This window comes from Gambusia affinis, linkage group LG23, assembly GCF_019740435.1.
Source record: "Gambusia affinis linkage group LG23, SWU_Gaff_1.0, whole genome shotgun sequence".
Classification (NCBI taxonomy): Eukaryota; Metazoa; Chordata; class Actinopteri; order Cyprinodontiformes; family Poeciliidae; genus Gambusia; species Gambusia affinis.
The window spans coordinates 16332474-16358240 of NC_057890.1; the positions used below are offsets into that span (position 1 = coordinate 16332474).

At 38.6% G+C, this 25767-nt stretch overlaps 1 protein-coding gene across 3 annotated transcripts in view; it reads left to right on the forward strand.

The window, feature by feature from the left end:
* kdm7aa (lysine (K)-specific demethylase 7Aa) overlaps positions 1-25767 on the forward strand; it is a 33661-nt gene that overhangs the window by 2602 nt on the left and 5292 nt on the right. Inside the window, exons 1-16 of one of the 3 annotated variants that reach the window (XM_044108710.1) lie at positions 7631-10853; positions 11426-11511; positions 13310-13427; positions 13600-13760; positions 17232-17373; positions 17988-18174; positions 18267-18429; positions 21320-21407; positions 22305-22411; positions 22501-22592; positions 22666-22752; positions 22897-23145; positions 24456-24580; positions 24968-25071; positions 25161-25255; positions 25343-25497. In XM_044108710.1, coding sequence (XP_043964645.1) covers position 11511; positions 13310-13427; positions 13600-13760; positions 17232-17373; positions 17988-18174; positions 18267-18429; positions 21320-21407; positions 22305-22411; positions 22501-22592; positions 22666-22752; positions 22897-23145; positions 24456-24580; positions 24968-25071; positions 25161-25255; positions 25343-25497 — 1874 coding nt within the window. In that variant the 5' untranslated portion in view covers positions 7631-10853; positions 11426-11510. Of the gene's footprint in view, positions 1-7630; positions 10854-11425; positions 11512-13309; positions 13428-13599; positions 13761-17231; positions 17374-17987; positions 18175-18266; positions 18430-21319; positions 21408-22304; positions 22412-22500; positions 22593-22665; positions 22753-22896; positions 23146-24455; positions 24581-24967; positions 25072-25160; positions 25256-25342; positions 25498-25767 lie in introns of those variants that run through there. The other 2 variants (XM_044108711.1, XM_044108709.1) reach the window with 2 other exon arrangements.

A 25767-nucleotide genomic window follows, 5' to 3' on the forward strand; every position in this document is an offset into this window, starting at 1 on the left:
TTTGTGTATTTTCACATTTTGTCACCTTGCAACCACAAACTTCAATGTGCTTACAGTGATTTTATCTCGTAGACCAACACCATGTAGTGCAAAGTTATGACGATACCTTCATAAATAATATGAAAAGTGGTGCAAGCATATTTCTTTAGCCCCTAAATAAAATCCAGTGCAACAACTTGCCTACAAAAGTTACCTAAACAGTCGATATTCCTGGATTTGTCATAAAGACGGCCATAATTTTAAACAGTAAGCTTTTCTTGGATGGCTGCAAACCTACAGAGACATGTGCATCCAATTAATCAGAGGAGCAATGCAGAGATTTGCTTTTCTACGAATAGGAATCGACAGAAATGTCAAAACTTTGGCAGGCAGCTGCAGCAAAATCTGGTTTAAAGTATTTACTGTCCTGTAAAGTCCCAATGAACACCATCGACGTTTGTGGATGTATTGTGATAAAGAGTGGAAAATTATGACCGCTTTGATTGGGTTTGGGGTTTTGAAAATTTAATTTTGGAAAATCCAGACTTTTACTTTTTATTTCACTAATGGACTTCTTGTGTTTCCATAGTGACGGGTGATGTCAGCTTGCCAATGGCCGCCATCTTGTTTTTCAGCTTTTACTTATTTGGATTTTGAAGTCAGGTCAACTCTACCCAATATTAGGGCCAATATTATGAGAATAAGGTCACAAGAATAAAGTTGTAATGTTACAGAAACAAAGTTTTGAGATAAAGTCATAAGGTTATTGTAGTAAAGTGGTTGTGGTAATGTTTCCAGAATAGAGTCACTAAGTTGTAAAATTACCAGAACAAAGTCATACTTTAATGAAAACTCCAACATGTAAAATAACACAAATTAATGAAGAACATTATCTCTTGAAGTTATACTTTGGTATATATTTTACAATTAATACTTAATACTTTATAGAAATTCATTAACGTTTAACACATCGGCAACAAATTTAGCAGCAAGACTTTGAAACAAGTCCATTATGAAAAAAGAAATACTTCAAATCCTAATGACTCTAGAAGCTTTTCCCATTAAAGTAACTTTTTTCTCGTAATGTTAAGACGTTGTTGTTTTGTAACAACATCCTGGTAATTAAACAAAACGCCTCGTAGTCTGACCCTAATACTCCATCGTCCAACTCACTGAGGGTGGACTGAAATAAAAGCCACTCTCCAAATCCTCAGCAGGTCAAGTCAGATCCCAGTGTTGATTTCAGGCCCTCCCATTGTCTGATTTCCTGACGGTGGGGGGTGACGATAGATCGGCGGTCCGCGATGGGACAGAGGGAGGTGATTGATGGGAGCTCCGGGGAGCCAAGTTCAATGGACGATCCGTCACTGTCCAACAGACTGCGAGCGCACTAAAGAGAGACGGATTGCTTCAGCCGAGGGCCTTCTTCGTGTTTACCGAAAGTCTAAGTGGATGTATAGATGAAAGAAGGGATATTGCTGTCCCTGATGGAGATGTTCAGATCGTAGGTGTCTGATAAGTTAAAGAGAGTTCCTGTTTATATTCATTGGGAAGTTGAGTCTCTGAACCATGGAGATGGCATTCGGTTAAGCTTGATCAATGGTAATAGACTCAAAAGCTCACATATTGATTATTAGTCAACCAAAATTACGATGTCTGGGGATCCTTCAAAAGTCTTAAATTTGTGTATCTAAAATTAGGGCATTAAAATGTCTTAAATTAATTGGAAACAATGAGTTGGCCTTAAATATCCAAATCCCACGGCTTAAATCTAGTGTTGCCTGGACTATTTATAATGTCATATTGTATGTAGTTTTCTGTTTTCTTGTGGGAGTATACCGTCATGTGCAGACATCTTCACTGCATTCTCTGACTCAGAAGCTAGCAGCTAGTTGGCTTGTTCTAACTAGCTGCTAATGTATTCTTGCTAACTAAGACTCTAGCTATCCCAGGTCTTAAATTTTGTTGTGGCAGGACAATTTAATTTCATATTGTATGTAATTTTCTATTTTTTGTGGGACAGATATCTTCACTGCGATCTGCGACTCAACATGGTTGCAACTACCGGTAGCTAGCTGCTAATATAGAAGCTGTAAAACAAGATGGCCGCACTTGGTTCGCTGACATCTCTCTGAATAAATTAATAATCTCTTTTAAAAAAATTTTCTCAGATTTATAAAACGTCCTGGTAAAATTACATCTTTATTCTGCTAATATTATTACTATATTCTCATACTTAAACATACATTGTTGTAGCCTGGTCCTAATACTGTTATCCAACTCCCTGAAGGGGTGACTGAAATAAAAGCTACTTTTTGAAAATATTTTGTCATTTATTTCTTAGGAAAAAAGTTAATGAAAATAGGATCTGCCAGGAAAAAAATGGAATATGTTATTTTTAAGCCATATCGTCCAGCCCTTCTCTTAAGGTGCAAATCCAGATTTTCCAAAACATGTAATCTTCACAAACCATAGAAATCATTTTGATTAATCGCCCATCATTATGTTAAATAGTTGGAAACTAGTAACTACTTATTTACTTACCATCTCATGTAAACAAGATTGTGAAAGCCACCAGATGAGTTTGTTTTTGGACTCAGGAGGGTTGAGTGTGTGGGACACGCCATGTGGAAGAGGTGTGTGAAAACAGAGCTGCAGTAGCCCTGAGGCCAATTCAGTTGTTAAGCTCCTCCTGGCTCCCCGACGCACTAAAAACAACAAAGTGAGCCTCTTTGCTCACTGCAGAGACTCCCTGGTTTCATTAGTAAAGCCAAAAACGATGGTTCTTCATTCATCTTGGATGCTTATTGCTGTTAAACTCCACAGTGCTTTGTAAACCCTTCATTCTGCTATTTTTCCAGTTTTAGTTAGACTAAATACACAAAATAGTACACAATTTTAGCATAAGAAGAAATTTACCTAACATTTTTGCTACTAATAACTATTCTAATCAATTAATTGCTAAAATAATCACTTAATCAAATAAAAAATGGCACATTCTGCTGGTTTTTCATAAAACATTTTGTATATTCCTTTTTATACACATAAACATTTTATTGCCTAAAATGCAACAGCATATTATTCCTTGATTAATTGGTTAATTTTTGGGTTAACTGGGTAATTTTGGGGTAGAAAATGGTGTTTTAATAGGAGATTTGGGCTTTTACAGAATTTGATTGAGATGAAGCTGAAACTATTCCATGTGAGGAGTTCTGGGTAGGATATATTTGCAAAGGCTTTTCTTTTGTATTTAATCCAAGATGTATATTTTTGTACAGTTTTGTCTTAGTTAATGCTCTGAGTGTGTTGTTCTTTCTGAAAATGGCTTTTTTTAAAAAGTCTATATGTACTCCAGTTAACGATTTACCATTACTAAATTAGTTGAGAATTATTCCACTAATAGATTAATCACAATTGATCCGATTAATCGTTTCACCCCGACAAAGATTACCAAAGCAAACCATGCTTTTTGGATTTGTATTTGTAAAGAATGGAAGAAGCAGGTTTTCTTGTTGATTTCCCTGCTTAAGAAAAGCAACCCCACAGCATAATGCTGCCACTTCCATGTTTAATCATGAACAATGATTAAACAACAACAATGTTTTCAATCTAATCATTTTTATGTGGGCCACCTGATAGTCTGGTGGATTCAGTTCAATGGGGGACCAAAGTTGGAACATTATTTAAATTTTCAGCTGCTGCAGTTTGCTTTTACCAAACCCTTTGGAAAGTCCTGTTCCCCTCCTCGCCTGTGGTGGCGCTGCACCAACAACCACTGACGGAATCGACGCCAAAAGCTCAAGACACTTGAGTGCAACTTCATTCACAAAATGCAAACACAAATGGAGTGTTGTCAGATTTTATTGGCTGTAGGATTTCTCTTTTGTTTTTGGTAACAAAACACGTTATTTACCCAGCATGCCTTGTGTTGTAGTCCACTTCCTGCTTTGGAGCACTTTGCATTCAAACTGCATAAGATTTAATTTAAAGCAAAGCAAAGCAGAGGTTTTCAGGCGGAAAGGTCCAAAAAAACTCTTTTTTGACTTTCTAGGTTAACAAAGTTAAGTTTAATTTTAGCAGACTAAACAGGGCTGGTGTGAATTCACCCTTAAACTTTCTTTTTCCACATCATTTTCTCTTCCTCTTACACGCCGAATTTACTCAGTAATGTTCTTTAACAAACCTCTTGGACATTAACCGAACTTAAGCTATGCACAGAGTAACTCTATGTACAGATGTTACATAGAATCCTTAAAGAAAACAGAATTTTACATCTTAACATGACTGAAAGTGAGACTTTCAGTTCTGTGTCTGTAGGTAACAGCTTGCCAGGTGTGTTTATCTGCCCTCATCTCCTTTCCATCACCACCCATTAGGGCCGTCCCAGCTCCCTAATGTGGGCGTGTCGCCGTCCCAAGCAGAGAGGTTATTTAGAGCTTAAAATAATGGTGGCGCCCGCCTCCAGCCTTTGTGTTTCTACGCTGATCTGTGGGGACAATGAACCCCTGATGGAGCGCTGACTAATGAATAAGCCCTCTCAGTCACACAGGAAGGAGGCCCTTGATGAGAGGAAGCGTAGGGAAGAGCGTGTGTGTTAGCTAAACACACACACACACAAACGTTTTGTTTTATCTATAGGAGTCAGATTAGCTGTACACTGTGTGAAGCTTCTGGTTTTCTACCAACTGTCTAACTTTCTACCTCTTAAAATCCTTGAATGCTTCAATTTTCAGTTTTTTCAATTTTAATCATTCTGATGTCTGATTAAAAGCCTTAAGTTGGAAAATATTATTTAGAGTAAGTATGTTGTAGTAAGCAATAAATCAATTAGAAACTGAAATGAGCTCGATTGTTTCCATTTGGATGATTGTTTTTTTCTCTTTTCTCTGGTTCTACCAAAAACTGGATGATAAAAATCTTCAGTCTGGTGTTTTGGTCTCAACCAGCTGTTTTTATGAAGGGCAATTTTGGTTACAGAGACTTCAAAATTCATTTTATTTGTTGTTTTGTTTATTTTGGATACTTAAAATATATTTCGTAGTGTTTACTCCGGAAACTTTAGTAAGCGATGGTGCAGTAATCCAGCAATTTACCGTGTTTTTGAGATTAAAATTTTTTTTAAAATTGACAGGAAATATAAAAATATCACAAGATAATTATGTGTAAAAGTGCCTAAACACCAACTATAAAAGCTTAAAAAGGCAAAAGAATTAAAAAATTAAAATAGATTAAACAAGCAAGTAAAGCCTGGTGACCCGCCAGGCTTGTAACTTTGTTCCATTTCCAGTGTTAAATGTTCAGAATAAATCAAAGTTTTTTTGTATAAATTTAAAATTATTATGCCTTTACAATTATGTTACATGAAAATCTCTCAAAAATAACAACAGATCAAACAACCAGATATTTTCATATACCTAATAAAAACAGACATTTTTTATCTCCTTGTTTGAAGTTAAATCAGGCTAACATTTTCTTGTTGTATTTTAATTAGAATTACCAAAATTATTTGCATTTGCTAATTCCCAGAAATCTTAGTGAGAACATGTTTGAGATTTTTTTTGTATGTTTTTAAACATTTAATTTCACTATAGTATGATTTGTTTGCATTCTTTAAATCCAAAGAATATGTATTACTCACAATGCTCAATGATTTATATTTTATGTTAGTTATTGAAATTGGAGGAATTATTTTGTTCACGCAAAACATTTTAAAACATAAAATTTAGTTATATTTTAAACGATACTGCAAATTGAAACTGTTTTAGTTCATTTGTTTTGTTTTCAGTTAGAAAATGCTTGAAAAGTTGGGAAAGTATGCAGCTCTTTACACTCGTATCTAATCTTTGCACTGATTGCTTTTCCAGTGCATGAGGTCAACTTTGGTCGCAGTGATGCAATACGTCATCAAACCCTGAGCGAAACAGGAAGTACTTCCCTTTCTGTTCAATCAGGTTGATGATTCCTGCAGCTTGCATGGCAGCTGCTGCTTAAGCTGAGTCAGGCAGGCATTTATGGCACAGAGTGCTTATTTCCTAATGTGTTATATAAAGGAAAGAACAAAATGGTGCTTTCCTCGCACATCTGAGCCGACCTGGCTGCATGAAGCCGTTACTCACAGTCAGCAGAGATTCCTGAGACATGAGCTGTTCAGTGCTGCTGTTGCTCAGAGCAAAGAGATTTTTTACCAAATGTTTTCCAAGCTAAAACTGATTTAGAAACAACCAGGGAGACCTTTACCATTTATTGTGAAAAATGTATTGTGATATAAATTATTGATAAATTTCACAACAAACCTGACTTAAGTGTTTCTTTCTTTACTATTTTCGTTGTTGTTTTCGCCTCAATTTCATTAGTAAATATTAAAATTTGAAAATTTCTTATACGAAGTTACTGTCGTAAATAAGAGATGCTTCAATCTGACTCCAATATTTGATATTGAAAAAAATCTAAATCGGGTATTGGTGACGGTGTACCTAGTCCTTCAGGGCAGATCTATTAAATCTAGTTCTATGCTTTGTATTTTGATGTTATTTTATATTTAAGTTCCTAATTTTACTTTCTGAACCATTTGAAATAAGATTTGTTGCAGTTTATTTTTACAAAGTAGTCAGCCAATCGTTTCTGCCAGTTTCAGTTTCATTATTATTATAAAAAAGCTAAAATGCAAAAAAAACCAAAAACCCACCAAGTTGAAGAAAAATATGAATTCACACCAGAACATCCAAACAGCCAAAAAATATAAATCCTGCAACTTATTGGGAGAAATTTGCTACAAATCAGTAATTTTGAACCACAACAAACAGTGAAAAACATGAGAACATCCAGGATGGACTGTTGGTTTAGTAGCCCTCACCCTGCCTGATTAAAACCTTTTGCAGTCGGTGTTTGGTGAGCAGAGGGTCTCTATGGTAACTGAGCGAGAGGAAGCCACTGTTGACTTCCTGTTGGCGTCTTTTGGATCGGTACCAGCCTGTTTCTTCCTGATTATCTTTTGGCTCTTTGGTTTTATTAACATTATAGTTTCCTACAGGTTATAGTTGAGTTCATTTCAACTCCAGGCTTTTTATTTATTTTTTTTACTTTGAAGCAGCAAAGCGATGCAACTGTTACTATTACCCATGGCCTCATTGGTTCTCAATCAAAAAGTTTAATATATTGTTCAGAATTTTATTCGATAGACCGACTAAAAGTAGCTGTAAGGTGGAAAAAATTAAAATTTCTTTACAAATGTAAATCTGAAAGGTGTGTTGTTCTGTGGAATAAAACATTTTGAATATTTTATAGAGAAAGGGAAAAAGTCAGGCTTTGAAATTTAGTAAACAAGACATAGTTTCTCTTTAATTGTACTGTAAAGGTAATTTGTTCATGACTGTTGTGTGGATTTTGTACAGGTTTGTTTTGGTTTTTTCCCTGATTTGTGGTTGGAAAACCATTTATTTTAACTACCGGTACTTTTTTTTTTTTTTTTTTTTTACTACACATTTGAATATTTTTTTATTCTTCATTTTTATTTAATTTTATTTTCTTCTTATTGAAAAGTACTATACTTTGTACTTTTAGTATTTTAAAATAAATTATTGCATTTATTTTTCCTTTTGTTAAATCTTCCCAGTCACCGTATTGTTTGTTTTATTTTTTTTACTTCTTATTCATCACCAATCCTTCTTCTTACTTACGTATTTTTATATATCTATTTTAGCTCTTGAAAGTCTCCTGCGTCACCAAACCCTTGTGATGCTGCTGCTTTTGCCTCACATGGTTAATTCTTGTTGCCAAGCCGACTGGCCTGGTCACGCAGGATGTTGTGGCGTCATGGCGCTGCACTTGTTGCCAGAGTTTCCCACAGTTCAGACCCAGCTGCTGTTTAACTCGCGCGGCTCTGGAATGGACCTTCGGTATGCAGCGGAGGATTGCACAAGCTTGTGGTTTGGCTGTTGCAGAACAGTTTCGGCTTGCAGTGTGGGTGTTGCTGTTGCAGAGTAGTCGACTGTCCTGGTGCGAATTAATATCTTTCTTCCTCAACTTGCGTTTTAGATTTTGTTCATCACTATTTTTGTCGGACGTTCAGGTGATGAGAATGTTTTCCCTCTGATTCAGTGTGAATGATTTGTTGCATTATTAGTTTTTACAGTTTGTGGGACTTAAAGGTTTCAGATCATTGTCCAAATTTAGCAGTTTTTACCAGCATGGTAGCTTTGAAATGGAGCTTAGGCGAAAATTCAAACTGGGAGACTCGACCAGCTTCACCACATCATCTAATCACCACGCCTGGCCTCAGCCAATCCGGAACGGAGCTCTACGCCGCTCCAGCCAATCGTCATCCAAGGACACCTTCAAGAGTTCAAGCTACCCTCGGGGCTTCCTGCTCGTCAGCCGTGCTACGACTCTACGTGCGCCGTCCTCTGCAGCAACCGCTGGTTGTCTCCACGATCCGCTGTGGCCCCACCGACACACGTCGGCTCTTCCTGCTCGTCCCATTATGGACTCGATTCGTTGCCTGACCGTTTTTCCCAGTCCACCTCCGGGAGAACTTCACCATCAGATCGCTACGCTCACCTCCGCGTATCTCAACTCACAGCTGGCTCTTCAGCTTCATCAATCGACAACTCCACCTGCGCCCACTGGGCGTTGTCTAGGTAAGACGTACCTGCTCCTGACTAGTTCATTTTCCGTTCACATCATGTCACCGTCAGCGCTCCAGTACCTTTAAGTCATGTTTTTTTTTTTTCTTCTCCTCGCCTCCTATCGCTGGTCATTTTCGACGTTTTCAGGGTCGTGATTAGCCTAATTAGTTGCAGAGCCAGATTTTAAACTGATCTGAGTCTCACCGGCCCCGCCTTTCTAAGGGCGGTCATTTTCGTCAACCTCATTCCATCATTACCCCGCTCAGGCCGCCGTAGCCCTCTCTTTCCTCGGTTGCTTAGATCGCTCCAAATTCTGTCTGAAATCCCAGTTTGTATCTCAACACATTCCGCTCTCCAGCCCCAGCTGCCGCTGGGCTTTTAATCGCAGCACCAATTTTAAGCTTTTCAAAATTAGTAGAGGGGAATCCTTTAAGCCATATATGAAACGTACCTGGAAACTAGCGGAGTTATGCGCAAGCTTTTATTCACAGTTTCTACTTTAATTTATATAAAAAATAAATAAATAAATAAAAAAACTATTTTGTTGGATCAGCCGTTCAGTTTCACGCTCCTTATTCTGGGTCAGAGGAGGCGTGCTTGCCTACTCAACTACCTGCCTCTTCTCCATCAGTTCCATTCTAGCAGCCTATTCACACAAACAGACAGCAGAGCGTCCTGAGCGCCGCAACTCCAAAATGGTGCAGTTATTCAGCTGCCTGAAACAGGAAATACTTTATCTATGGACACAGCAGGTAGATTACCCGAGAACAGAGACGCAGCCTTCCCGGGTCGGCGCTTCAGACAGTGCGGTCCAGGTAAAAGTGTACAACGCGGCAGAAGTGCATGAAGGGCTTTATTAGTAGGTACAATACACAACCAACCGCAATCCCGGCCACCAAACGTAAAGGCTCGTCGTTCTCAGTTGAGCAGGTCAGGAACACAAACCACGCAGCCTCGCACCGGGATAAATGGTCTCGTGCATACACCCTAGCAGCACCTTCACCAGTGGGGCGCTTGACCGCACCCGGAGTACATAGCGGGGAGGATGGTACTCCTCCCACCTCTGTTGGGCCTATGTCGCTCTTCCCAGAACCGCCCCAGAAGGAAGCAGCGTTCTGGGGCCAGTAGTCTCATCACCGGAAGCCGCTCGTAGGCCCTTTCTAATTGTTCAACTTCATCGCAGCTAGCAGTGCGTATCTCGTCCGCGTATTTCCAGTCGCACGCGTCAACATCTGCCCTCTGACAGGCAGGTCTCACCTGCACAGCGATCCGAACTCACTAGCGTCCTCTTTCAAGTCATTCATAGTTAGCAACACCGCTCGCCCGGACTGCTTCCTTTACTCGTCATCCATCGGTTCCGACTCGTATCTAGGAGGCATACTTGCAGTTAGTATGCAGACATGAGCGCTAAGGAGGTTCGCGTCATCCGCACAGCGTCAGTTCGTCACACGTGACAGAATAAAACCAGCCAACGTTTTCTTACATGAATGGTCACTCGTGCTTGACGCAGTCACTATAAGTAAGTACTACTGGAGTTAGTCGCAGCCAACCATAAAGTACACTCGCTTAAAACAAGCCTCTCATTCCCCGATAGTCCGACTGCCTACCAACAAATTGGACTGTCACTGGCAATAAGTCCCGTCAGACTGCAGGCCTCAACCAACGCCTATCAGTCCTGTCAGACTGCAGGTCAGCCGGGCCTCGGCCCGGCTCCCTCTTTTGGGGGGAAGACTATCCGAGCTCGCCGAGCAGACCGCCTGCTCACGGCGATCCTCGGCTCGGGGTCTTCTGCCGGGTCCGAGCGCCAAAGAATTGTACCATTAAATCTTTTAACTGCTATTTTCTTCTCTTTGTGAGTCTCTCCAGATTGAAATGGAGCTTAGGCGAAAATTCAAACTGGGAGACTCGACCAGCTTCACCACATCATCTAATCACCACGCCTGGCATCAGCCAATCCGGAACGGAGCTCTACGCCGCTCCAGCCAATTGTCATCCAAGGACACCTTCAAGAGTTCAAGCTACCCTCGGGGCTTCCTGCTCGTCAGCCGTGCTACGACCCTCCTCCTCCCCATCTCCACCTTCACCATGAGGGACATACTCTAGGATCCTCCGTGCTCTCCCATCTCCAGACTCCGCTCCACCACCAGATTCGGTCCCGGGGGAAAGACTATCCGAGCTCGCCGAGCAGACCGCCTGCTCACGGCGATCCTCGGCTCGGGGTCTTCTGCCGGGTCCGAGCGCCAAAGAATTGTACCATTAAATCTTTTAACTGCTATTTTCTTCTCTTTGTGAGTCTCTCCAGATTGAATTGGCCTAGTCAAGCTCTGTTCTTTGATGAGACCAAGTGTGCAGGAAAAACAAACACAAGCGACCTTTCAAATTAAAACCCAAACTTGGTATCATCGTGCAAAACTAAAAAAAATTAGACGTATTTTTCAAAATTTTCTGTTGTTTATGTTGTCTCTACATGAATCCGGCGTTCAGTATTACTGTGTGTTTTCTTTTGTTGTTTTTGCATTGTTCTGTGGCCGCATCGCAGCGCCACCATTTGGCCCGGCTGAACTACTACAGTGTTTTCTGCACCCATCATTTGGATGCTCCCTTGTTTGTTTCTTTATGGAAGAAGTTAGTTTGATGGTCACAATCTGTTGAATAAATATTTCCACCCAGCTTTTGTAACCCCTGCGTCACACAGATATTATTTATGATTGTTTTCACTTTTTTTTTGGATACCGTTGGTTTTTCTTTCAGTTTTTCTTGTTTTTAAAAAGTATTTAATATTTAAATTTGGTGCTAATCAAAGTTTTCCCGCCTTGCTTCAGCTGTGTTCACGTTGAGGAGCACCATGCCGTGGATATCGACGTTTACCACTGTCCCAACTGCGATGTCAAACATGGACCCTCCCTGAGTGAGTAACGCCGCCGTTATTGGCAGACGTCAGTTGCTGCTTTCCTTCCCCCAGCCGTCCTTACAGCCTCTCATTGTCTTTATTAACTCCCCACCACCTCAGTCTCTGCATGTCGGACTGCTCCCGGGGGAAACATGGCTCTCTGGAGTGTTAGTCAAGTCTAAGTTTTTTTTCTCTTTACTTAAGAGGTTGTTTGGGGGTCGGGTTGACCTTTCCGACCCCTCAGGGCAGACATTAACGGGCTAATTGAATGCTGTTGTAAACTCTGATTGGACAAGCTCCTCTGTGTACAAGCACAGGGGTTAAGTAGGGAATTCATGTTTTCTTTTTCTTTTCATGATTTGCAGGATAACGGATAGTTCTGAAATGATTATTCAGATTAATCAATTATTAAAATAATCGTCAACTAATTTAGTAATCAGTTAATCATGACAAAAAAGGCTGTTAGCTTAAATTTATACTGACTGCTTCAGTCCAGCTTACTACGTTTATCTACACCCCCGAGGGCTGAAATGATTAATCTGATTAATCAATTATTCAAATAATCACCAACTAATTTAGTAATCTATTAATCATTATCTAGACAGATAGAAAAGGCTATAAATGTAAACTGCTTCAACCTTTTGATTGCATTCTGTTGGAGCTGAAATGATTGATCGGATTAAACGTGATTAATCAATTGCTAAAATAATCCTTAGCTAGTTTAGTATTCGAATATACAGAATAAAAAAATGTTTTTCCTGAATTTCCAACCTGGCTTATTACTTTACCAAAGTAATAAAAGTAAAAGTAATAAACTTTTACCTTCATCCTCTTAGGGTTGAAACAATTAATTGTATTTATTCGTTATTAATTAACTGCAAAATAATCCACACCTAATTATTAACCGATTAATTGTTTACTGGAGTATTCAGAATTTGAGAAAAGGTTATTTGCTGAAATTTAGATTTGGCTGCTTTAACCTGAACTACTTTTATTTACATCCTGTTATTGCTGAACTGATTAATTGGATTATCAAATATTCAATTACTGAAACTAATTACTAATTATTCAACTAACTTAGTAATTGATTAATCATTAACTGGAGTTTACAGACTAGTTAATGATTAACTATTTGCTTAAATTTAGACTGAACTTTTAACTAGACTGTTAAGACTGAAACAGTTAGATCAATCATGATTATTTGATTACTGAAATAATCTAATGTAGTAATTGATTAATTGTTAACTATAGTATGCAGATTAAAAATTAAAAGATAATTTTCTAAAGGAAAAACACTCAGAAAACTGTTAATAAAAGTTATATATTTTTAAAATTTAAACAAAAAAAGGCCTTTGTTGGAAAATATGTTCGATTCAAAACTGAAGTGGGATTGTTTTATCTTCATCTGGTTCACATTTTTCCATTAAGCATCTTTTGCTATCAGTTATTAATCGGTTAATTAAAAAAATAATCAACATATTACCCCTACAAAGCATTGATGTTAAATTAAGCAGAAGCTTTTCACATATTGATGGAAGAAGTATTTTTTTATCTGCTGCAAATGATCAAATGTTCACTAAAGGAATGCTATGTTATTGAATTTGAGTCAATAAAATGTTCCTTTTCTTAATTATAGAAGTAATTTTTAATGTTGCATGGAAAAAATAAAGTTAAATAAAATGCAGAATGTGCCAAATATTTTCTCCAATTGATCAATTATTCTGACGATTAATTGATGGAATAATCAATTACTAGAATAATTGTTTCAGTTTTTGTCAAAATAATAAAAATAAAGATGTTTGTGTTTGTTTTGCAGTGAAAAGGCGCAACAACTGGCACAGACATGATTACACGGAGCCAGATGACGGGTCCAAGCCGGTCCAGGCCGGTACCTCTGTGTTCGTTAAGCAGCTTCAGCAAAGGACCTTCCCGAGGTGTGTACCGTCACACAAACGCCTAAAAACTTTTTTTTTCTGTTTCTTTTTGGGCTGCGATAACCCAGAACCAGACATTTCTGGGTTATCTTTAATAGAAAAACCATTCTGTTAATTTCTTTGTGTGTATAAACAAAAGTAAGGCTGAGTCTTGTTGTGATTGGGTTTGCAGTGCCGAGGAGATCCTGATACGGATGAAGGGTGAGCAGGTGACCACCAGGTATTTGGAGAGACACGGCTTCAACTACCCCATCGTGATCACCGAGATGGAGGGCCTGGGTCTGAAGCTGCCCCCTCCTACCTTCTCCGTCAAAGACGTGGAGCAGTATGTGGGTAAGGAGGCTTAATAACAACCTGGTTCCATCAATGGATTACAAAAGTTATCACGATACATCACTATGCCTAACTTTGTAAACATGAAATGTAAATATCCACGCAGTTGTGGTTCTTTGCTAGAATCTTCTTCTGGCTCAATCTAACCAATTAAAATGCAGCAAATATCTGTTTTCTTTTAGTTTTTTTGTAGCAGAAAACAGGTAATGTAGTCTCCAAGTCAGATGTGGGAATTTATTGTATCACTTATCATTTATCATGATAGAATTTTGACTTCTTTTTGTCACAATAAATTCCAATTAATGATGCTTAAAACCCCACGAAACTGTCCGTATTGTTGGGATCATGAGTTTTCCCGAATTTTCCTGCGTTTTTTCATCGGCGGTATCAATAAATACCAATAAATATGATTAAAAAACAGTTACCAACTGCAGTTCTGAAGAAGGGAATGTTTTTTTAATAATATTTATGTTTGTGGGTATTTAATTGTTGTGGCATTCAGGTACTTTTATAACTTAAAAACGTAGTAATAAATAGTTATTGTGAGCTTTGTAATCACTGTAGAACCTGAAAAGATTGTGATAAAGCTTAAAGTCCATATTGTCCACCTTTACTTCCAGTACTCAACAAGAATTGAGGAAAACACCTGACAAGTATATTTAATCTTCTAGTTCTTATGCCGGCCTGGGCAAAAACTGTCAGTCTGCATGTTTACAAAAAATGCTCAAGAAAATTTTTTATTTTGTCAAATTAGCAGGTTTGAAGATTTTCCGTTTTTATATTAGGAAGGGTTTAGTAAAGAAACCATTTTTGTTTTAAACATTAATTTACAAATGTCTGTATTCATTAATTTCCTCTGGAGCCTGTGTGATTAGGTGACAGTTGCTTGTCTTCGTCCAGCTAGCGTAATAGTTGCATGTGACTTTTGAGACTGAGCTCACGATGCAACACAATAAAGTTGAAAAACGCTCAACTTTTGTTGCTGTCGCAGAAAACATCCGTTGTTTTCTGTCGTTCGTCGAATCCATAACATCCTGCTGTCAACTAGGCAACTGGAGGCTTTTAGGTCAAATCAGGCTGTTCCATTAATTAGTGCGTTAAAATTTTCAGCTGTATCTCCTAACGTTAAATCAACCTTTTTTCCCGCATTAACAGCAACATGCTAGTTTCTCCTGTGGCGGGTTCTCTGCAGCAGCTCCTGTTCTGCCTAAAAGCTAATGAAACGACCCGACACCAGGCAGCTAAGTGGCTGCTACTGAGCAGGCACCATCTGTGTGCCGATATGAGCAGGTTTCCAGGTTCATGGGGTTTTAACCAACTTATCAGGCATCAGGCGATGGCTGAATGGGTTCTAAATGGGTGATGGCTAAGCTTTCACTGCCCTCTCTGTGACCACTTTGCTTCCTTCGCTGACACAGCTCGCCACTTCCCAGCTCCTGTTACAAGCCCCATTAACAAGCCCACCAGTGTTTTTATCATTAAGTTCAGATTACAGGCTCTGCCCCTCACTTTATCGTTTCCTCCACATGCACTGTTGAGCTTTAAGCCAAGGCGCAGGTGTTGTGACCAGGGACTGGGTGTCAGGTCGCGTTTTCTACACCTGGGAGAACATGGGACAGTGGAAATCAGGGCTGATATCCTCTCCATCTTATGAGACTTTGTAAATATCGGTGCTGCAAACGTAGTGTGTGGTCAGGAAATGGAAAGTTTATTTAGTATTTCTTTGCTATTTCTACACACTAGTACATGTTGACGGAACAGATTTGAGTCATTTTTGTTTTAATAGGAAGCAAATTTAAAAGAGCTCATAATTTGATTGATTTGGATTTAAATAAGTGAGGAAATAAAAGGATAAAAACAAGAGTTGAAACAATTAATCAATTAAGAAAATAATCGTCAACTAATTTAGCAATCAATTAATCGTTATCTATAGTACACAGACTCAAAAAAGGACATTTGCGGAAAGAACGACACACTCAGAGCAGATATTAAACCAGAACTGTATAAAAAATATGTACATTCTGCATTTAAGATAAAATAAAAAAATATTTGTAAATGTTCTATACGAAACTCCTGAAGCAGCTTAAGTTTTAGCTTCACCTGGTTCAAATTTTGTAAAAACCTAAATCTTATTTAGCATCTTTTGCTGTTTAATTATTAATCGGTCATGCAAAAATGAGTCTACAAATAATTAAGTATTTATTAAAGCAATGGTCTGTTATTGTAATTTAGGCAATATTTTCTCATTTTAAAAATGAACTGAATTACTTTTTCATTTGCAACTTTTAATGCATTTCTAATATTGTAAAAATAAACATAAGTTTTTTAATGAACGTGAACATTATCATGTCTCAGTAGGTTTTGATATGACTCATCAGTTATTTACTCTTAAAATATTGTATGGACAAAAGTTGTTATAGTTTCTTTTTTTGCTTTAAAATAATTGCTTTGAGCGTCTTAAACTTTATTGATTTGTGTTTCAGCTGCTCTCTGTGCAGCTCTTCCCCATAGGAACAATTATATTGGGATATATGAGCGTAGTTTAGAGCAGGTCACATGACACCAACACAATTTCTGTATTTTACTGTAAAAAACATTTGCATTATTCAGAAAAATGCAACTTGATTTAAAAAGTCACCATAATCAGAGCTGAAATGCTGCAGATAGGACAGTTTATCTTGGTACAGGGCCTTGTTTGGCTACAAAGTGTGGTAAAGTGTCATTGTGGCGTCATTACAGTGTTACTGACGCTGCAGCTTGTGGTGGTTTGTGCTGCTGTCGGAGTCGTGAAGCTGCTGTTTGAGGTCTGTGGGGTTTCCTGGCAGCTTCGCCTCACTGTGTGACGGACTGCCTTCGCTCCAGCTGTTCTCCGTCATCAGACACTGGCCAGCTGGGCCGTCAGAGTGAAACAGGAACATGCAACGAGGCAATAAAAAAAAGGAGGTTTCGGAGGGGTGTGGGGAGAACACAGCAACCAGCTGTCTTGGTTCGACATCCAGCCTTTCTGGACTGTGATTTGTAGCGCCCCAACTGTATTAAAGTCTCTGTTTTGGCTTTTTTCCTCAGTTTTTCTCTCTGCATAACAAACATCCGGTTCCTGTACACTTTTTCTCACCTCTTTACGAGTATTTCCCTACAAGCTTGAGGCCTCCCACATGCCCATTGGCAACAAACACAACCACCCTCTCACCTCCACTCACTCCCCTCCTCAGGGGACTGGTGGTCTGGACAGATTGTCTCTCTTGCATCCCCTTGTAACTCCTCCCCATGCTGCCACATGGATGCCAGTTTCCCTCAGGGTTCAATCTCTTGGAGCACACAAACATGGCAGCAAGCTGTTGACCCCTTTGAACCTCTCGCCCACTCAGTGGCCAATTAAAAACTTCTCATATTTGGCATTCAGAAATCCAGCAGCTGCAGGAGTTACCTTCTGATCCTCCATGAGCTGAAGAGTACTTTTCTCCCATCTAGGTGGTGACAAAGTTATCGACGTGATTGATGTGGCACGGCAGGCGGACAGCAAGATGAAACTCAGCGAATTTATCATGTATTTCACCAAGCCCCATCGACCCAAAGTCCTCAATCTCATCAGCCTGGAGTTCTCCGACACAAAGTAAGAGTGTTCAAATTTTATATGCCTTTATTTATTTGCAATTTACTTTACAAATTAGGAATGTCTTAATAGAAATATGTTGTAATAATGAATCATCTGCATACAATGAAATCCCTAACGTAATTGAAATTAGAGTTGAATTTGGATGTAAAAAATGATAAAATAGGAGAAACTTTAATGAATTGTCTAAATATATAATCAAATTTAATCTTAAATTATATATTTTCTTTTAAAAAATTGTCATTTGGAATTGAATTTGGATATTGTAAATGAATATTTCCTCTAATTGTAAGATAATTAGAGAAAAACTGCAATAAATCATCTGCATCCAGTGTAATCTTAATGATGAAATTAGAGATAAATTGTAATGAATCATCTGCATACAATGAAATTCTTTAAAAATCACATTTTATTTTGTTTACAACCCATTTTATTTCTACAGGAAGACATAATAATGCATCATCTGCATACCATGAAATCCTTTCTGAATTTACTTTTTAATCATCTACATTTCATGTTGCATTTGTTCATAGGAAGACACAGTAATGTGTGTATAAAACTAGCTCTAATCTCTAGGTGGCTGTAATATTTAGCTTTTCTTCCTCAACCTGTAGGATGTCGGAGTTGGTTGAGGTTCCTGATGTGGCCAAGAAAATGTCTTGGGTGGAAAACTACTGGCCTGATGACTCGTTCTTCCCAAAACCCTTCGTCCAGAAGTACTGCCTTATGGGTGTTAAGGACAGCTACACGGACTTCCACATAGACTTTGGAGGAACTTCAGTCTGGTATCATGTTTTGTGGGTAAGTGTTGCGTAGTTTCAGATTGGTGGTAGACTGGGTTGGTAATAGGAAGATGATCCGTTGTCTCCAACTTGTATCTGTGTGACCGACAGGGTGAGAAGATCTTCTATTTGATCAAACCCACTCCCACCAACCTTGCACTATATGAGGCATGGAGCTCCTCGCCCAATCAGAGCGAAGTGTTCTTCGGGGATAAAGTTGATAAGTGCTACAAGTGTGTTGTTACCCAAGGAACCACCCTGCTCATCCCTACAGGTTTGTGGTTTCACTTTCAACTGGTTTTTACAAATGTTTTTAAACAGATTCAACTTGTGACACAACCATTGGTTTGCTCAGCAGTGTTTATAGCAGAGTTCTTCTTCACATTGGGTTAAAGAAAGTTAAGAGTTTAGAAAATATTCTAATATTCTCCATCTTGTTGACCAACCAGTCTTATTGTTTTGCCCATCGATCTTTCTCTCCTGTCCATCCATCCATCCATCCAGACATTTCTCTACTTTTGTCCTAATTAAAGCCCAATCACTCTAGAAATATCTTCTCATATTGGCTGAAAACCTTCAAATCTCAAACGTTCTTACTTTATAGATATGAGATGCAAGAACATGCTCGCAATTAGCACAAGTGTGGTTTTTTAATTTTTTTTTTTTTATGCTTTTGTCTTGCTAGCTGAGATGGTTTCTGTTGTCGTTCCTTTCGCTCCTGATTCTGAGAAAGATAGCTCTAATAATGACAGTTTACTGTTTATCTTGGCCTGAGTCCAGTTCTTTGACAATGGAAACTGAAAAAACTGGTTTGATTCTGGTACAATCTGTGAACACACACTGGAACAAATTGACATGTAAACTTTGGTTTCACCTGAAGCTGAGGCCATTGGCTTTCAGCACTTACTTTGTTAAAATAGTTGCACAACATCCTGAAATGGGACATCCAGTCCTGCTCTATGAGCTCTATCTAGTCTCCAGGTTTATGTTATCAACACACAGGAGATTAATAAGATAACCGGCTAAATATAAAATACCTGGAAATATTACTTTTATGTCAAGAGTTTCTGTTTTAAATGTATTTTAATGTTGTGTTTGATTTAAATTACAGTAGAAAAATCATTTATTCAGGTGAAATGGCAGCAAATTGGAACATAAAAGTTCACACAAAATAAAATAATAATTAGAATTAGATTGTAAAGTAAGAGAAACTTACTTGTACAGTTATTAGATGTGGCACACTGAGATTCAATGAAATGTGCAACTATGTGGGATAATGTCTCTAGATTTTCTGTTTCTACACTGCAAAAACACAAAACTGCATATCTTTTTGTCAACTTAGTACACTTGAATAAAGACACAATTAACTTATAAGTAACTTTTTAGAAGTACAAGGTATATGAAATAATCTGCAAGTTAAACCAAGTATTTATCAATATGTTACTAAAAGTTACTTCTGTCTTTTTACACTTTGATATTTTCAGTAGAAACTAGATATAAAATACTTGGAAGATTTTGTTTTTTGCAGTGTGTTAAAAGTATCAATTGAGAAATGTACAAAATGTGTGTTAAAGTCACTAATTTTTTGTTTTTTTTATTATTATTATTCCTGCATGATTTTAAGACATGTTTTGTTTTTAAGCTTGTAAACTGACTGAAATATATCAAAATATGCCTGTTTTCCTGTGTGGCCCGTCTGGATAGAGTGGAAGAAAAGCAGGGATGTACTTGTGAAAATATTCAGGAGACGCCCACTGTTACTGTCTCTCCATTTTTATCAGACTAAATTTAAAATAAAACGTCTCTGTGCAGAAATAGAAGATGGGTCTGTTCTCAAATTATCCTTGTTTTTCTTTATTTTATTCATCTTTATTCTTTTACAACTCCTAGTGACTATTTCTGTATGAGAGTTTTATAAATTAATCCTTAAATTTATTCATAATTAAGTGGAAGAAAAATTATCTATGCATTATGCAGCTTCTTCCAGCTTTGCACGTGTACAGATGGAAATTTTAGCCTCGTTTTTCTTTGCAAATTAAGTGGATCTCTGAAAGGCGTTCGTCTGAGCATGCATTATGAGGTTTTGTTTTAGGGCTTTGACTAGGCCATTTTGCCTGGTTAGCAGGAGGAATTCTGACTGGCTCAGCATAACTCCACAAGATGTTCAAAATTCCTAATTTTATTGTTTTATATTTTTACATGCTGGAGTTCTTATACAATTATGACTTTATTCTAATAATATTACGACTTTTATTCTTTTCACATTACGACTTTATTCTCATAATTAAAAGTAACAAATGTTCGCCTGGCCCTAACACTCCACCATAAAGTTGACCTGAATTTAAAGTCAAAATAAATAGAAAATGTCAAACTCGCTTATCAAACAAGATGGCCGCCCTAAAAATCACAATTTCCCCAAAAATTTAATCTTCAAAACCAAAAGTTCCATTAATCAATCAAATAGATTTGTCACGCAGCCTGAAGATAAACTTTGTAGACATTCAAAGGGTGTAAATATTTTTGCGGGACACTCCTGCTCTTTGCTAGCAGCACTTAAATGCTAATTACGTTGCTGCTAACTATTAGCAATGTTAGAGATGATCGCCTCCTGTCACTCACCGAATGTCAAGCCTCTCATTCAGTGGAGTGAAGCTGACTTGTCCGGGATTATCCATCCGTCAAGCTTCTCGATGGACTTTGGAAACTGATAGTACCCCCCCTCCTACCCGGACAGACAAAGCTCAGTTCGGCCCGTCAACTCCTGGACATCTCCAATCAGTCTTCCTCTGCAGCCTCGTGAAAGGGATCCTTTTTGGCAAAGAGGCGGGAATTAAGTGGGGGTCAGAGAGCACCGGGGGTCAGACAGCCAGCACATTATCAGGCCTGTCTATCAGTCTTACAAACAATCTGCTTCGTCTCGCTTTGGCGTGTCATGGCTGCAGTTTGTTTTGGGGTTTTTTCACAATCCAATAGGAGAAAAAAGCCTCAGTTTTGTATGATTCTCCAATCATACAAAACTGTCTGTAAGTCGGGAATGTCAGTAGCCATGTTGAATAATTTTTTTTAATGGAGTATTTTGGATACTTTGGGTCCAAAGTATCCACTTTGGAGTGGTAATTTGGTAATGGATTAAATATTTCTCTGTGCTCTGCTGCCCCCTACAGGCTGGATCCATGGTGTTCTCACCTCTCAGGATTGCATGGCATTCGGAGGGAACTTCCTTCACAACCTCAATATTGGCATGCAGCTCAGGTTAGCACCTCTAAAATGCTTTTTTTCTTAATCATTTATCACTTTTCTCTGCATCAATCAGGGTTCATAAATTCTTGAAATTTTTTTTCCAAGGAAAGTGCTAGATTTCTGCATAAAGTCCTGAAAAAGTGCTTGATATTCAAACTGCACAGTTTTGTAATAAAGTAAAATTGAAACCAGCTCTTTTCATACACCATATAAAAAGATGCACACATTCATCCTCACTGTCTGAAATTAAATCAGACTAAACTTTCCATTCTTTAGGTTAGTTAGAGTCATCAAAGTCATTTCTGTTTACTAAATGCCAGAAAACTTTTTTAAAAAGATTTTTGTTGACTTTAGCATTTAACTTGAGCAGGAAGGTTTATTTACCTTAACACAATTTCTTTGGATTGTTTCAGTGTATTGAATATTCATTATTACCCCGGCCCTTTCAGAATGTGCTGCTTTAGGGTGTCTTGTCACTTTAAATCCAAATCAGAGCTGCTCATGGTTGCTAGGTGACGGTGTTTAGGTTGCTAGGTGACGGGGCTGGGCTCAGCTGTCAACTACTAAAATTATTTCTATTTGAAAACATACAGGGAACTTTTTTAAATTTTATGTTTGAATATTTATTATTCCTAATGTCTTGAAGACTTATTGATCTGTCATCGGAATAAAATCTTATATTGCAAGTAACATAACTGAAATTGAGGCGTTTATTTTAAATTAGTTTTGTCAGCTGTGAGAGATTATTTCAAAACATAAAACTTTGCTCTATTTCACTTGATCTTATCTTGAAAATGCTTGAAAAGTGCTTGAATTTCACTGTGGGAAACATTTAGTTTAATCAATAAAGTATTTTTAATTGAAAAGTGTGCAAACCTTGATAAATAATCTATATGTTTTGTACTGTAGGTGTTATGAAATGGAGCGTCGCCTGAAGACTCCAGACCTCTTCAAGTTTCCATACTTTGAGGCTATTTGTTGGTATGTGGCTAAAAACCTCTTGGAAATGCTAAAAGGTGAGCGCATAATGGAACTAAATAAAGGTTTCTTTCTATTTTTCTTGACTTTCATGTATAAACCATGAATTTTCTGTTTGTCCTTCCAGAGCTGCGTGAGGACAGCTGTCCTCCACCAACCTACCTTGTAGACGGAGTCAGGGCTTTAATCGGCGCACTGAGGACGTGGTTGAAAAGAGAGGTACTTTCACTTCAATGTCACGGTTCGTCCTCAGAGTTTGGACGTCTGCTCACCTTCTCTGCTGCTGTTCCAGGTGACTGAGCCGACCAGCGAGGTTCCAGATCATATCCGGCCCAACCATCTCATCAAGGAGCTGACCAAGGAAATCCGCTACCTGGAGGTGAGGAGGCTTGAAATATTACACCGTAGAAATACAAGTTGATGTGGTTTTATTTGGTGAAATGTTGTATTTTTTCACCTATCCTTGTTCTCATATGTTTGTCTGATTTTGACAAGTAAAACGTGCACTGCATTCTCTTCTCAGGAGGAACCAGTGAGCGGCAGCAAGCCAGTGAAATCTCAGGGAAGTGGCGTGCCGTTGGGAGCAAATGGCTGCCTCACCACCCGTGCCCTGGAGAGGCTGTGCCAGGCGCGGCAGGCGAGGCGAGCCGCCCGGCGGCTCCGGGAGCAGCAGCAGCAGCAGCAGGCCCCCAAGACGCCGTCCAACCTGGACATCCTGGAGCAGCACACCATGGAGGTGCTGAAGAGGGTGGAGGTGGGGACGCTCGAAGAGGTGAGCTTCACCTTTTCATACCTGGATAATTTCTTTTTTTAAATTGATTTTCAGAGCCTTATGTAAACATCAACAAAAGTAAACAAAAACAACCCACCCCAATCAACAAGGAGCACTGCAGTGTCCACATAAAGACACACATACAGCCTACATACACAAAATACAGACAGACATTCCTGGACATGGTTCAAAGTAGTCGAAACTGTCGGACAGCTGAGTGAATGATATATTGAATGTAAAAAGAAGAAAAAGGGTGGAGTGGTCAGTCCTCATCTCCAGTTGAAATCACAATCTCTATAAAAAAAATCGCAGTGGGTTCCAGATCCTCCAGAATTTGTCTGAGTTTTCAACTATAGGGGCCTGTGGTGCTGACCATCTCAGTAGTATACATTTCTTGGCCAGAAATAATAGAATTCCAAGCAAAGACAGAAGGAGGGGTTAGTGAGAACATACCTGGATGATTTATAAATGATCAAAACAGCTGGTTTTTAGTTTAAAATGTCCAAAGCGTGGCCAGAGGGGTCAATTACGGCCTCAATAACAATTTAGAAATAACGTAAAGATGAAATTCAAATGTTAAAATGGATAATGGAATAGAAGTACTTTATTCATCCCAGCAGTTTGTTGTTTATATACTGTATACTTTTATTTTAAAAGTCCCAACCAGATGACTTTTGGCTAAAAGTTAATGTTTTATAGTCTCTGGAAAATGAGCCATTTCAAAAGTCTTCTGTAACATCTCAACTCAGCAGGCACTGCCCGTTTCCTAGCAACCCCAGCGGAATTCCGCCCGTTTCCCAGCAACTCAAGCAGGACTTCAACACATTTTTTAAGCTGGTTTTACTGCTGTATGTACTGTGCAATGGCTGCTGGAAAAGACAACTGCTTAGTTGTTGACTTACCATTCAGAAACCACTTGCTTCATTCTTGTTTGTTGTGCGGGAGGCTCCACTCCTGCTTTTCAAACACTTATGGTTGTAAAACTGTGTAAACCTTGGCCCACCAGAACTGTTGTTTGAAATGGATAAAACCACTTCTCTCATATTACAATTGACATAATAATATGTTAATTCTAGACAGAAGAGGGGTCAAAGGTCAAGCCAGAAATGTGTTTATGATCACAAAGAGGTGCAACTTTCCACGGGAGATTTAGCCTGGTAGTAATCCTGTTTTTAGCTTGTTAAATCAATCATTTAAAGCCCAAAACTAATGAAATCCAGGCCCTTGAAGAGTGATATGTAAATTTTGATCATAACCATAAATATTGTGGATTTGTTTCACGTCATGACGTGTCGTCCTTGTTCCTCCAGGATCCAGCGTTTTGTGCCAAGGTTCTCGGAAAGTTTAACAAAGTGTCGACTGCATCGGCAGCAGCTGCGGAGTCCTTGGAGGACAACCACCTACGTCTCATGTTGGTCAACGGCAGAATCATCCGGTAAGGCAACAGCAACCCAACACATCAAACTACTGAATACATGAAACCAGATGTTTACATTCACTTCATAGAAAATCCTTTTTTTTTCTCTCCCTTTTTTGACTTTTCAAGTGCAAAAATGTTCTTGATTTTTCTACAAATTTTCAGAGATTAATTTAAATATTTCTGAGCTTTTTGGTGGAAATTTACTCCTTTCTTTATTGTTTTTATTTACGATGGCCCTAATATGCTGAGTTTTACTTCACTGAACTTCTAAAGTCATAGAAAACTCCTTTTAATTAATCTGCCACTCAAAATGAAAACTATTGTGATCATTTCCTTACTGCAAAATGAATTTAATTTGTCAATAATTACAAAAAAGGTTTGTTTTTTTTGTGTGTGTTTTAGAGATTTAAGGCGACTGGGGAGCAGTCCGGTAAAGACGGAGGGTGAGCAGTCATGTGTCGACCAAAGCCCACCAAAGAGCACAGCTGAGAAAGCATCGCTCCTCAGTAGGAAAACCGCAGCTTTCCAACACTAAACCACCTTTTTTTTAAATTATGAATGCCCTGAGCTGAAAGATTTGCTCCTCTGTTTGCAGGGCGACTGGAAAGGGTGAAGAATGATCTCAGGGAGGAGACCTCAGGACACTCCAGCGTCTCGGATGTGGAGTCAGACAGCGACTCTCCCTCAGAAGTAAACGACCTTATTCTCTCCTTCAAAGCCTTTAGCTAAGACCTGCTGGTTGTTGCCATGGTTACCGATAAATCCTGTCATTCTTAGAGTAAATCGTCGTCGTCATCTTCATCTTCTGACGATGATTCGGAGAGTTCCCAGGAGGAAGACGAGGAGGAGGAGGAGCAGAACGGCTCAGGGCACAGGATGGATCTGGACCAGTCGGGTCAGAAACTCAGGCACAAACACAAACCACTCAAACGGTGAGTTTCAGCACTCTGACAGAAAGTCCTTGAAAATGCTTGAATTTCTATTGTTTTAAAGGTTTGGAAAGTGTTTTGATTTCTGTATGAAATCCTTGAAAGTGCTTAACGTCCAAAACTGCACAGTTCAGTAATAAAGTGAAATCTGGTGACTAAACGTCTCCATTGAAACCAGATATTTTTAAGACTGACTTTTTTCCCCACACTGTTTGAAGTTAAACCAGACTAAACTTTTCTTGCTTTAGATTAGTTAGAATTAACAAAATTATA